The following is an 11,809-nucleotide window of genomic DNA, read 5'->3' as shown; positions in this document are numbered from 1 at the left end:
TCCACCAGGGGGCGCTCCATCCCCAGCAGGCGTGTCCTCACTGCCTTGTCCCTATGGGTGGTGCCAACAGCTTTCCAAAGGGAAAAAATCGTGCAATTTTGACACACATCCCCATCACTGAAACCTTTTTAAAACTGTTTAATACGATTTTTTAATTTTGTCTGAGAATGGAGGAAATATGATAGTTTTTAAAAGCTCCTGAAGAGGGGCACATGGGCGGCTCAGTGATTGAGCATCTGTCTTTGGCCCAGGACGGTCCCAAGGTCCCAGGATCGAGTACCACATTGGCCTTCCTGCAGGGAGCCTGCTTCTCCCTCTGCTGTGTCTGCCTCTCTCTGTCTCTCATGAATAAATAAATAAAATCTTTAAAATAATAAAAAAAATAAAAGCTCTTGAAGTAAAAAGGGGAAAAAAAGGTTTTGAAGGAAAAGCAACGCCAAGCAGCCCAGAGCTCCTCTCCCGCCCACCTCAGACCTCCCACCGCCATCTCCCGGCTGTCGGGGTCCGCTGCCCTCTGCGCCAGGCGTGGGAACTGGGAGCAAGATAGACATGGCCCTGCCCAGGGCGGGGGGCACAGTAGTAAATAGACACACAAAGAAATACTGCGGGGAGAATAGAGCAGGGCAGGGTAGAGAGGGCCGGGGTTTCAGGCACTGAAGGGATATATGAGGGGCGCCTGAAGGCAAGGTCCTTTGATCCAACAGAAGCCCTTCTCGGGCAGAGAAGTCAGCAAACACAAAGGTCCTGGCTGGCTCTGGGCTAAAGACCCCCTTGTCCAGGAAGCCACTTCAGATTGCTTCTCCTGGTCCACACTGCATCTGCACACTGTCCCATGAGCTCCACCTGCCTCCCCCTGGATGCCCGATGCTTGTGCTCAGTAAGATACGCTGTGGGATAAACCAGCGAGGAGATGCACTCACACTACGAGGAGCGGCCTGTGTCCCCAGTAGGCGAAGGCTGCGCGTTCCTCATTCTCGCGTTCCCAGTGGCCAGGGCGGTGCCTGGCACGCAGTGGGCGCTCAGCAAGTGTTGAACAAGCGTGAAATAGGGAAGTGATGACAGAAACAAGGTCAGTGATGGCTCTTCTCTGAGAACAAGGCTGTCCCCACACTTCCCCGCCCCCGTGCCCTTGGGCCCCATCTCCTGGGGGGGGACATCCACCCTCAGTCTGCCAGTGGGGGGGCACGACTCCTCAGCCTCTTTCTGTGCCCTCCTGCTCCCGTCAAGAGCGGCTTTGGCAGCGGCCCTCCATCCTGCAGAAGGCGAACCAGGGAGGGGCTGGACACAGCGATCACTGGGGGGGCCATGGGGAACAGCAGCAAGGGTCACTTGCCCATCACGTGAGGAAGGCTGCATTCAAAGCTCGGACGCCCAGGTCATGGGCTGTGTGGGTGTGAGAGTATGAGGAGTGAATGAGTGTGAGGGACTCGAGGGCATGAGTGCATGTGTTGTATGTGAGGTCAGCACATGTGTGTGCAAAGACAGGAAACCATTTAGAGGAAAATACACCAAACTGATCTCTGGGAGATGGAATCCAGATGGTTTTTATTGGCTTTTATGCTTTTCGGTATTTTTTTGATTTTTCTGTACTCGGCCTGTGCTACTTTTAGAATCAGAAGAGAGCTAAATATAAGTTTTGTTTTTTTTTTAAGGCCATTGATGCAGAAGGCAGATAGCAGGCAGAGAAGAGACTGGGGTGGTTGTGCCGGCGGCGCCTGGGCCTGGGGAGAGGAGGGGGATGCTGTGGGGCTCAGGCAAGCACAAGTGACCAGGAGACAGGACCCCAGGCCACCAACCCAGCTTACCCACTCACCAACTCTATGTGACACTGACCTCCAGTTCCTCAGCTGGGTTCTAAGCTCCTTCTGACCTTGATGCTCCAGGATAATCAGTCCCATACCCCATCTAGGGCTCTGACCAGGAGGGGCCAGTGTGAGCAGTAGGAGAGACAAAGGGTGGCTCACATCACCGTGGCGGTGCCTTCTGGGCCTGGGATTCTGCGCCAGGGGTGCCTGCCAGTCAGAGGGGCCGCCCGCAGGCTCCCTCGGCAGAGACAGATCCCCATGGTTAGCTGCTGCTGGAGTAGGAGGTAGGACTCAGACTTTCTTGGGTACCTACCATGCGCCTAAACCAAAATGTGTGGGCAGAGGCAGGAAAATGTTGCTGTAACGGGGCCAGGTCCTCGAGGGGAAGGGAGGCCTCACACAGAGTCAGAAGGAAGCTTCCCGAGGTTGACCTGTCCTGACCCCCAGTGTCCAGCCAGATGGCCCCGAATGCAGAATCTCAGATCCTAAAGGGGACCTGAATCTCCCTCCAGGCAAGGGCTCCACAGAGGCCTTTAAGAAAATCCCCTGAGCCCTGGTAATTGTAACATCCCATCCCCACCCCTCTCTCTCCACCTCTGGGCCACTGCTTTTACCACTGCCCTCGCCACCCTGAGTTCTACACCCAAGACATTGCCCAGAGCAGCACATAGTGGAAGGATCAAGAGGCTTTGGCTCTGGAGAACCCAGGTCCAGAGTGCCAGTGGCAGGGCCAGGCCGAAGTGCCCTCCACCATGGTTCTGAGCCTCCCTTGCATGAGGGACAGAACAGTCTGTAAATTCTGGATTTCCTCTATTGAGTGCCTGATGGCAGAGGAGGACAGGCACGCAGCAGGGCAGGAGACATACAGCCGCTACCAGCTCAGATGGCTGCTGGGCCTCACTCCAGCCATGAGGCTGAACCAAGTTTCAGAAGCAAACAGCTCATCCCAGCAGCACCACCCACCAGCCACATCCACATCACCAAGGAACCTTCGAGGCCCTGGGCCTGTGCTTCACTGCCAGACAGCTGCACCAGGTGTCCTGGGGGAGGGGACTCTCCCCTGCATCCAGCCGGGGCCCCATTGAGGGGAACATGGCTCAATCTCAGACACAGCCTGGTATCTAAGGGGGCAAGGGACACAAAACCCAACCTCCTGGCCTATGGGACTCAGATATCAGCAAATATTTATTTTCTTCTCTGGGGCTCCGGTGAAGAAGGAGGTCCAAAGGAGAAAGGCTATAGCCTGTGGGTCTGGCAGCATTTGTAATAAGCCAGGGACAGACAGGACCCCCGTGGGCCTGGGCGTTGTGCTGCAGGACTGGAGAGAGGCCAGGCCACCTCAGAACCTGACGCCGTGGCTCTTCTTCATGGAGGATGAAAGGGCGGCCTTCAGAGGTCTTGAGAGCAGTTTGATAGATGAGGCAACAGGCATGGGGGGCGCCGACCTCTGCGTGACATACCTGGATGGCTGGGACAGGAGGGAGAGGGAGGGCTGGAGGTACGGGGAGGTGGACAAGGCGGACTCCAGGAACCCGGAGCCTGAGGCTTTCGGGGTGAGGGTGTCGCTGGGGGAGACAGAGGCAGTAGACGAGTTGGTCTCTTCGGGATCCAGGTCCTTTTGGCTATTGTGGGTCACCAGGTAGATGTGCTGGCCGTGATGCCCTAGGATATTGTGCACCAGGAAGTCAGGTGTGTGGGTGGGTGACAGCTGGTTGAAGTGCAGGCTTTGGTAGATCTGAGGTGAAATCTGCGGGGAATAGAGCAGGGGAGTTCAGGGGTTCACCCAGGACCAAGAGCAGGCTCACAGAAGGAGGGGCCCTGGGGTCTTCCTGTATAAAAGAAGTCTACAGAGTACCATGGTTTTCACCGATAACCACAGCCCACTGGAGCTGCAAGCCGCTGTGTGCCAGGCCTGGCATCTAGCCCCTCTCCAACAACATTTTGTGGTCAGCACGGGACTGCCCCTATCTCAGAGTGAGGCCTCAAGCTGGATCCGAGGGGGGCCCCCCATCTCTCCCAGGCACTCATCAGGCTGCATTTTGAGGCCCATTTCTAAGAGGCGAGAGTGCTCCCATCTTCGGACAGAGGGGTGCTCTCACTTCAAGTGCTCTCCGCAGAGGGAGAAAGCTCTCATAAATGCCCCCTATGGCAGATGCCTCTGCAAGAGGCCAGAGTCTGCCCAAGTGAGAGGCAGGATTGGGCTCAAAGCTGTTCTGCACAATCCCCGGCTCCCTTTTTCTTTCCCCAAGCAGAGCCCCCTTCCATTCCCTCCATCTCTTACATGGCACCATGAGACCTTGTGTCCACTCTGGAGCAGCCCACAGTATGAAGACAAACAGCCCAAGGAATAGCCACAGACTCTGGGAATTTTTTGAAGTCTATCAGAAGCACCAGGCCCACAGAGAACCTCCTCCCATGGCCCAATGAGGTGTGTCCTCAAAGACAAAACCTGTGTCCATGGCCTTAACCACGGCTGTGCAAACAAACCAGCCAGACCAGCTTCATCCCAGAACTGCCTGGGGCCCCAGAATTCGGTCAAAGGACTGATGCTCCCTTGACCCCCCGCCAGGGGGCCCTGAGGGCACAAGGGTGGCTGTTGATGGAGATGGGCTCCCCAGCCTCCAGCCCCAGCATCTCAGGGAGCAAGCACCACCCTGCCTCACCTGGTGCTTCATCCAGCCATACTGCACATTAGTGGACAGGACTCCGGGACTCCGAGACCGGTCCTTGGCCTTGTATGCTCCTCCCACGATTTTGCTCACCTGCAGGAGTCGCAGCAAGCGTGAAGCCTTGGGCAGACAGCTGCGGGCCCCTCTATGCCCCTGGACCCCCCATGCAGCCTCACCTGCTTGCCCTTGGACTCCCACTCGAGCCAGCTGTGCTCAACGTCTTCTGAGTAGTGCTCTCCAGCCCATGGGGACATCTGGGTTATCCTCTGCAGCTTACCCCAAGCCTCAGCCTCCGCGTCTGCCTTCCCATTCAGGAGAGCCATGAGTGCCACCTGCTCCCGCCGCTGGTACACCAGGGCCTCGGCAAGAGCCCGCTCCTCCCTGATGTGAGGGGCTTTCCTTCATAAGATGCCCTTGCACCACAAAATGGGGTGGCCTTCCCATGGAGCCCAAGAGGGTTTCTCCCTTCTGGGCCCGACCCTCTCTCAACTTTATCCCTCCCCTGAGGCCATACTGCCCAGGACCCACCATTAAACAAGTGTCCAGTGAATGTTAGCAAAGTCCAGATTAAACTGACCCCCAACAAGTCCTGTGACCTTTCCTACCTCCCTCTGCTCTTCCCCATGGAGGCCTGACACCCCATCTTGATCTTACCTGGGCCTCCCCTTGTGGAATATTTTTTTCCCTTGTGGAATATTTAAACATCCTCTCCCCCCCAGGGAACCCCTGTCCTTGCCTCATTTGTGAACCCCACACAGGACTGTAAAGATGTATGCCTTGACAAGAGTGGAGCCACAAGGACCGTAGGTGCCCAGAAAACTCCTACTTGCATATCAAAACCCAACTCCAAAATCTCTTCTCCTATGAAGTTTTTTTCACTTGATCCACCCAAGGAGGTGACTGTCCTTTAAGCCTTTCCTGCTTTTAATGGTCCCATCAGTTGTCACATAAAATGGCAGCCACGAGTTCACACATCCATCTCCACAAGAGGGCCGTAAGTTCTCTGAGGCAGGACCTGTGCTTTGAATCTCTATAACCTAGCACAGAGTCTGGCAGTCAGCAAGACCTCAATAAAAATTCTTTTGGAATGACCTCAAATTATCTGAGACTTGGTCAGGAATAAGAGTGGAATGTGGGCGGAGAGGAACTTGTAGAGGAAAGAGGTAGTGAGCAGCCTGACTTCCCCATGAATCAGGAAAATGGACAAGCATCTGTTCAGGACCAGGACCCTGGGCACTCTCCTACCAGGGACCTCTAGCCACATAGAAATGGCCTCCACAGGGAAGCCAGCCCTGGCTAATCTGAACCTGGCTCTGGGGCAGGGGATCATCTAAGGGCTTGCATTTGTATATTTTCTGCTGGTTTGTACCACTCAAACTTCCAGCTGAACTGGGCTCCACTAGGCCACCACTGCCACCTGTACAGTCAAGTTTCCTGCAGGTCCCAAGCCTCTGGCCTTCTGAAGGCCCTCCCCGAAGATGCCCAGCACTACCCAACCCAGATGAGGCTTCCCAGGACCTAGAGAGGCTTGCAACATCCCCCCTCCTTGAGCCAGCAAAGACCAGGTAGGCTGTGATAACTCACTGCAGCTCTGGACGGAAGGCCTTCTGGGCAGCATCTATAGAGTCAGCCTCCTCCTCTGAGCTTTTTCTTAGTGCAAGATCACCAACCGTCTGAATATCCTGCAACCCTTTCCAAACACTCACGCCAAACGTCCCTGTGATTTAACCAGATCCATCTCAGTAACAAGAACCAGTCTACCTCCCCTCCTCTGAACCTTCTGCCCTGTACCCTCCACCCTCAAGAGTCAGCTAGCAACCCCTTACCCTTGGCCTGCACCTCATGATGCTTACCACATGCCAGGCATTATGCTGACTACTCTACAAATACCTGAAAGAACCAGACACTAGCCCTAGAAAAATGCTTGGAGCTCAGGCCAATGAATCCTGCCCCACATGTAGGCTGAGATGGAACGAGTGCTGTGGTGATGACTAAGAGATCCTCAGGTGGGCTTATATAGCTCATGTATAAAGTAGCAATGACACAAAATGATCAGGTGTCCATCAGCTGTGAGGTTGGGGTGGCACTGGGGAGGAACAGGGCTGGAAGAGAAAGCAGGTAGGGTGAGTAGAGAAACATGAGTCCTGCTTTGGGGCAGGGCAGAGCAAGGAGTAGGCCATTCTCCTGCTGCAGAATTTTTTTAAAAATTAAAAGATATATATAGTAAAAAAAAAAATCCCATTTTAAACAGTAATTAGAGAGCTGCAGAAGCGAAAAAGGAGAAGATGAACTGAAATTACAGAAAGAAAAGATTCCTTCTTAGAAGAACTAAAATTGAGAGCTGCTTCCTTCTCTGGGAGCATTCTCTGACTCTGGGCACAGGCTGGGTGAGCATCAGGCTCTGCTTAGGCAGAGAGAAGCTACTGGAAGAAAAAGAAAACATAAGAGCTTCTGACAGCCATTCTGGCTGGCAGGATGGATCAAGCTAGTGGAGTTCCACATGCATGGCTGTGTTCTCCACAGGACATTTGCTAAGCCCTAGGAGAGCTGAGGGCCTGGAAGTTGAGCTAGACAGATAGAACAAGATTGTTGGGAGACAAAGAGGAAGAAGCCTTTTTTTTAAAAAAAGATTATTTATTTATTTATTTATTTATTTATTTATTTATTTATTCATGAGAGACACAGAGAGAGAGAGACAGGCAGAGACACAGGCAGAGGGAGAAGCAGGCTCCATGCAGGGAGCCCAACGTGGGACTCAATCCCGGGACTCCAGGGTCACGCCCTGGGCGGAAGGCAGGCGCTAAACTGCTGAGCCACCTAGGGATCCCCCAAGGAAGAAGCCTTTCACAGACCTTGCCCTTGAGACAGATTTCACAATGGAAGACAGAAGCAAGCTGAGTCTCTCTACCTAATGCTTCAGTCTAGACCCAACCCAGTTCAGCTCTTGACTGCAATGAGATGAACAGCCCTGTACACAGGAATGAGCACATAAACTGGAAGAAAATCAGACCAATTTTAGTCTCTGTAGTTCTTTTATACAAACTCTAGACAAGTCTTGGGTTTAGTTTTGGATTTGGTTTTAGTTTTGGTTTTGGTTTTGGTTTTGGTTTTGGTTGGGGGGTTGTTTTTGTTTTGGGGGGTTTTGGAGGGGTGGATCTTTTATTTTAAAATTTTTAAAGATTTTATTTATTTGACAGAAAGAGAGAGAACACAAGCAGATGGAGCAGCAGGTAAAGGGAGGGAGAAGCAGACTCCTCACTGAGCAAGGAGCCCAACACAGGGCTCCAACCCAGGACCCTGGAATCATGACCTGACCTGAAGGCAGACGCTTAATTAACAGAGCCACCAGGCACCCCAGAGTGGATCTTTTTATGCATATGATATGTAAAAAGACAGGAAAATATAACCAATAATAAAAGGAAGAAATAAGCATTAGAATCAGACTATAGGTAATTCTGACATTGGAAATGGTAGATAAATCTTAAAATAACTATTGTAAATAGTTTAATAAAATAAAGGAAAATATGAACAAAATGAAGGAAAAGAAGGAGAATTTCAACAATGAATTGGGTTCTATAGGAAAGAACCAAATGAGTAGTTGAGAACTAAAAAAAAAATACAAAATTAAGAATTAAGGTGGCTCTGTGGCGCAATGGATAGCACATTGGACTTCTAGTGACAAAATTAAGAATTAACTGAATGGATTTAATAGCCAGCTGCATAGAGAAGAAAACAGGATTAATGAATTGGAAGGCAGGTCAGCAGAAAATATCCAAACTGGAATGCAGAAATTGAAAAAAAAAAAAATAACATGGAGAGAATAGAATAGAGAGATATAGGGGACAGAGTCAAATGATCTAACATACATGTAATTGGAACCTCACAATGGGAGGAGAGAGAGAATGGGCAAAAGCACTACTGAATAGATAATGTTTGACAACTTTTCAAAACTGATGAAAAATACCAACCCAAGGGTTGAAAAAGATCAGTGAACTCTAAGCAGGATGAACACAAATAAAACCACACTAAGGCACATCATAGCCTAACTGCTGAAAACCAAAAGCAGTCAGAGAAAAAAGAAAAATTACCTTCAAAGTATCAACTTATGGGGTGTCTGGTGGCTCAGCTGGCTAAACCGTAGACTCTTGATTTCAACTCAGGTCATGATCTCAGGAGATCAAGCACCGTGACAGGCTCTGCACTCAGAATGGAGTCTGCTTGAGATTCTCCTCTCTCCTCTCTCCCTCTGCCCCCCAACCCCACTCACACTCTCTCTTTAAAAAAAAAAAAAAAAAAAAAGTATCATCTTACAATTGACTTTTCAAGAGAAAACACAGAAATCAGAGATGATGTGAAAATCTTTTTTTTTTTTTAAATACTGAAGGAAAATAAGCCTCAAGCTGATAATTCTATGCTCAATAAAATAATCTTAACATTATAGGGCAAAATAAAGATGTTTTCAGGTAAATAAAAGCTTAAAGAATTAATCACTATCAGGGATGCCTGGGTGGCTTAGTCAGTTAAGCAATTGACTTTTTTTTAAAGATTTTATTTATTTATTTAAGAGAGAGAATGTGAGCAAGGGAAGAAGCAGAGGGGGAAGGGGAAGGACAAGCAGACTCTGCACTGAGCACTGAGCCCCACATGGGGCTTGGTACCAGGACCCTGAGATAATAATCTGAGCCAAGGGGATCCCTGGGTGGCGCAGCGGTTTGGCGCCTGCCTTTGGCCCAGGGCGCGATCCCGGAAACCCGGGATCGAGTCCCACATCGGGCTCCCGGTGCATGGAGCCTGCTTCTCCCTCTGCCTGTGTCTCTGCCTCTCTCTCTCTCTCTGTGACTATCATAAATAAATAAAAAAAAAATTTAAAAAAAATAATAATCTGAGCCAAAACCAGGAGTTGATCACTCAATCAGCTGAGCCACCCAGGCACCTCAAGTGTCCAGCTCTTGATTTTGGCTCAAGTCATGATCTCAGGGTCATGGGATTGAGTCTCACATCGGGCTCCACACTCAGCAGGGAGTTTGCTCAAGATTCTCTCTCTCCCTCTGCCCTTATTCTCTCTCTCTCTCTTTCAAAATAAATATTTTTTTAAAGAATTAATCACTAGCAGACCCACTCTAAAAGAAAAAATAAAGGAAGTTCTTCAGACTGAAGGAAAATGATTGCAGATAGAACCCTAGTATTTCAGGCAGCCTGGGTGGCTCAGTGGTTTAGCGCTGCCTTTGGTCCAGGGCATGATCCTGGGGACCTGAGATGGAGTCCCACATCGGGCTCCCTGCATGGAGCCTGCTATTCCCTCTGCCTGTGTCTCTACACCTCTCTCTCTGTCTCTCATGAATAAATGAATAAAATCTTAAAAAAAAAGAACCCTAGTATTTCAGGAAGGAATGAAGAGCATCAGAAAAATGGTAAATATGGGTAAATACAAAAAAGAAACAGGCTGCTTACAGTAACATTAACAAAAATGATTTGTGGGAATACATAATACATGTAGAAGTAAAATATATCCTAGCAATAGCATAAACAGTGAGAAGAAGAAAGTAAGATTCTTGCACAAGCATCAGATAAGGAGTGCATATTACAATCTCTAGGATAACCACTAAAGAATAATATCAAAACATACAGTTAAAAAGCAAATAGAGGAATTAAACAAGATAATTGTTCTAAATATTTGATTAATCCAAAAGAAGGCAGAAAAGGAGGAATAAAGGAACAAAGAACAGAAAAAAATATCAAGATGACAGACTTCAACTGTATAAGTGATTTCATTAATATTTGAATGGACTAAATATCCAATTAAAAGGCAAAGATTGTCAAGATGAAAAAAATAAGACTCAATACAATGTCGTTCAAAAGAGTCACATTTAAATATAAGGATGGAGATAGGTTGAAAAGTCATGTTGGCAAAGGGTACAAACTTTCAATTAGAAGATGAATTAAGTTCTGGGGAATCTAATGTACAGCATGGTGACTACAGTTAACAATACTAGATTTCATACTTGAAATTTGCTGAGAGAGTAGATATTAAGCATTCTCACCACCAAAAAACAAACAAACCAGTGACTTATGTAAGGTGATAGACATATTAATTATCTTGATTGTAGTAATCATTTCACAATGTACGCATATACCAAATCATCAGGTCATATACTTAAAATGTCAGTGTACATGGTCTTTTTTTCTGTTTCTATTACTATGTCTTCATAGTCACTACTCTTTTCTTCTGTAGTATCTAATCTGCTATTAATCCTATCTAGTGTATTTTTATCTCAGATATTATTGTTTTTAATTTCTAATTTATTTGGGTCTTTTTACATATATTCAGTTCTCTCTTTAACATGCTACATTTTCTTCTACCTTTTGTAACATATTATGAAATATAATCATAATATTTATATACATTATAGATTATATTATATCTATTTCTACTATATTACATATAATTTATAATATTACAAATGTACTTATACAGTATATAATATTATATATAATTATATGTGTATGGTATATATAGAGTATATACTAATATATTATGTTGTAAAGTATACCTCAGGGATTACTATTCTTTGCTGCCTAGTATCTGTTGTCTGGAAACTGTTACATATATTTTGTTAGTGCTTTTAGTTGTCTTAAGTGGGAACATAGGGGCACCTGGGTGGCTTAGTGGTTGAGCATCTGCCTTTGGCTCAAATCGTGATCCCCGGGGCCCTGGGATCAAGTCCCACATCAGACTCCCCACAGGGAGCCTGCTTCTCCCTCTTTCTATGTCTCGGTCTCTCTGTGTCTCTCATGAATAAATAAAATCTTTTTAAAAAATGGGAATGTAAATCCAGTCCCCGTTACTCTGTCATGTTTGGAACCAAAAGAAATGATAGGCAATAGAAACAGACCCAGAAGAGAACCAGGTGTTAGAAATATCAAAATTTTAAAATAACTTTGATCAAAATGTTCAAGAACATAAAGTATAAAATGAGGAATTTCATCATAGAATAGGAATAAATTAAAAATGAGGAATTTCATCATAGAACAGGACTAATTTAAAAATAGTCAATAAGTTTTTGAAGAGCTGAAAATGCAAGGAAACCTAAGTGAAAATTCAGAAAGGAATAAGCCTTTGATAAGAGACAAGAGACCAAGGCTGCTTTCAACCCTGACAGAATAATGAGAGGAGTATGAACCCTCCATGAAGAGAGGAAACCAGATGAGTCATTCATGAACTTTTAACTGCCTTCCATGACATGACAGATTATAATACAGGATGTTCCAGCCACAGGGCAAGTCTGCAGCTACCCACCAATCCTTCCGTCAGGTCTCCACAGGGTACATGGTGGC

The 11,809-nt window shown here is 47.6% G+C and overlaps 1 protein-coding gene across 13 annotated transcripts in view; it reads right to left on the bottom strand.

Annotated features, from left to right (window-relative positions):
* Positions 1-1,528: 1,528 nt before the first annotated feature.
* Positions 1,529-11,809, bottom strand: part of EFCAB8 (EF-hand calcium binding domain 8) — a 69,906-nt gene continuing 59,625 nt past the window's right edge. For all 13 annotated transcript variants that reach the window (XM_038571984.1, XM_038571992.1, XM_038571993.1 and 10 more), the window contains 4 exons: positions 6,059-6,191; positions 4,651-4,855; positions 4,469-4,567; positions 1,529-3,552 (listed from right to left, as the gene is read on the bottom strand). In XM_038571984.1, coding sequence (XP_038427912.1) covers positions 3,145-3,552; positions 4,469-4,567; positions 4,651-4,855; positions 6,059-6,191 — 845 coding nt within the window. In that variant the 3' untranslated portion in view covers positions 1,529-3,144. The remainder of the gene's footprint in view (positions 3,553-4,468; positions 4,568-4,650; positions 4,856-6,058; positions 6,192-11,809) is intronic.

The sequence above is a fragment of the Canis lupus genome, chromosome 24 (genome assembly GCF_011100685.1).
Source record: "Canis lupus familiaris isolate Mischka breed German Shepherd chromosome 24, alternate assembly UU_Cfam_GSD_1.0, whole genome shotgun sequence".
NCBI classification, from domain to species: domain Eukaryota; kingdom Metazoa; phylum Chordata; class Mammalia; order Carnivora; family Canidae; genus Canis; species Canis lupus.
Note: the sequence above shows the minus strand (reverse complement) of the source record. Positions and strands in the feature narration are given on the sequence as shown.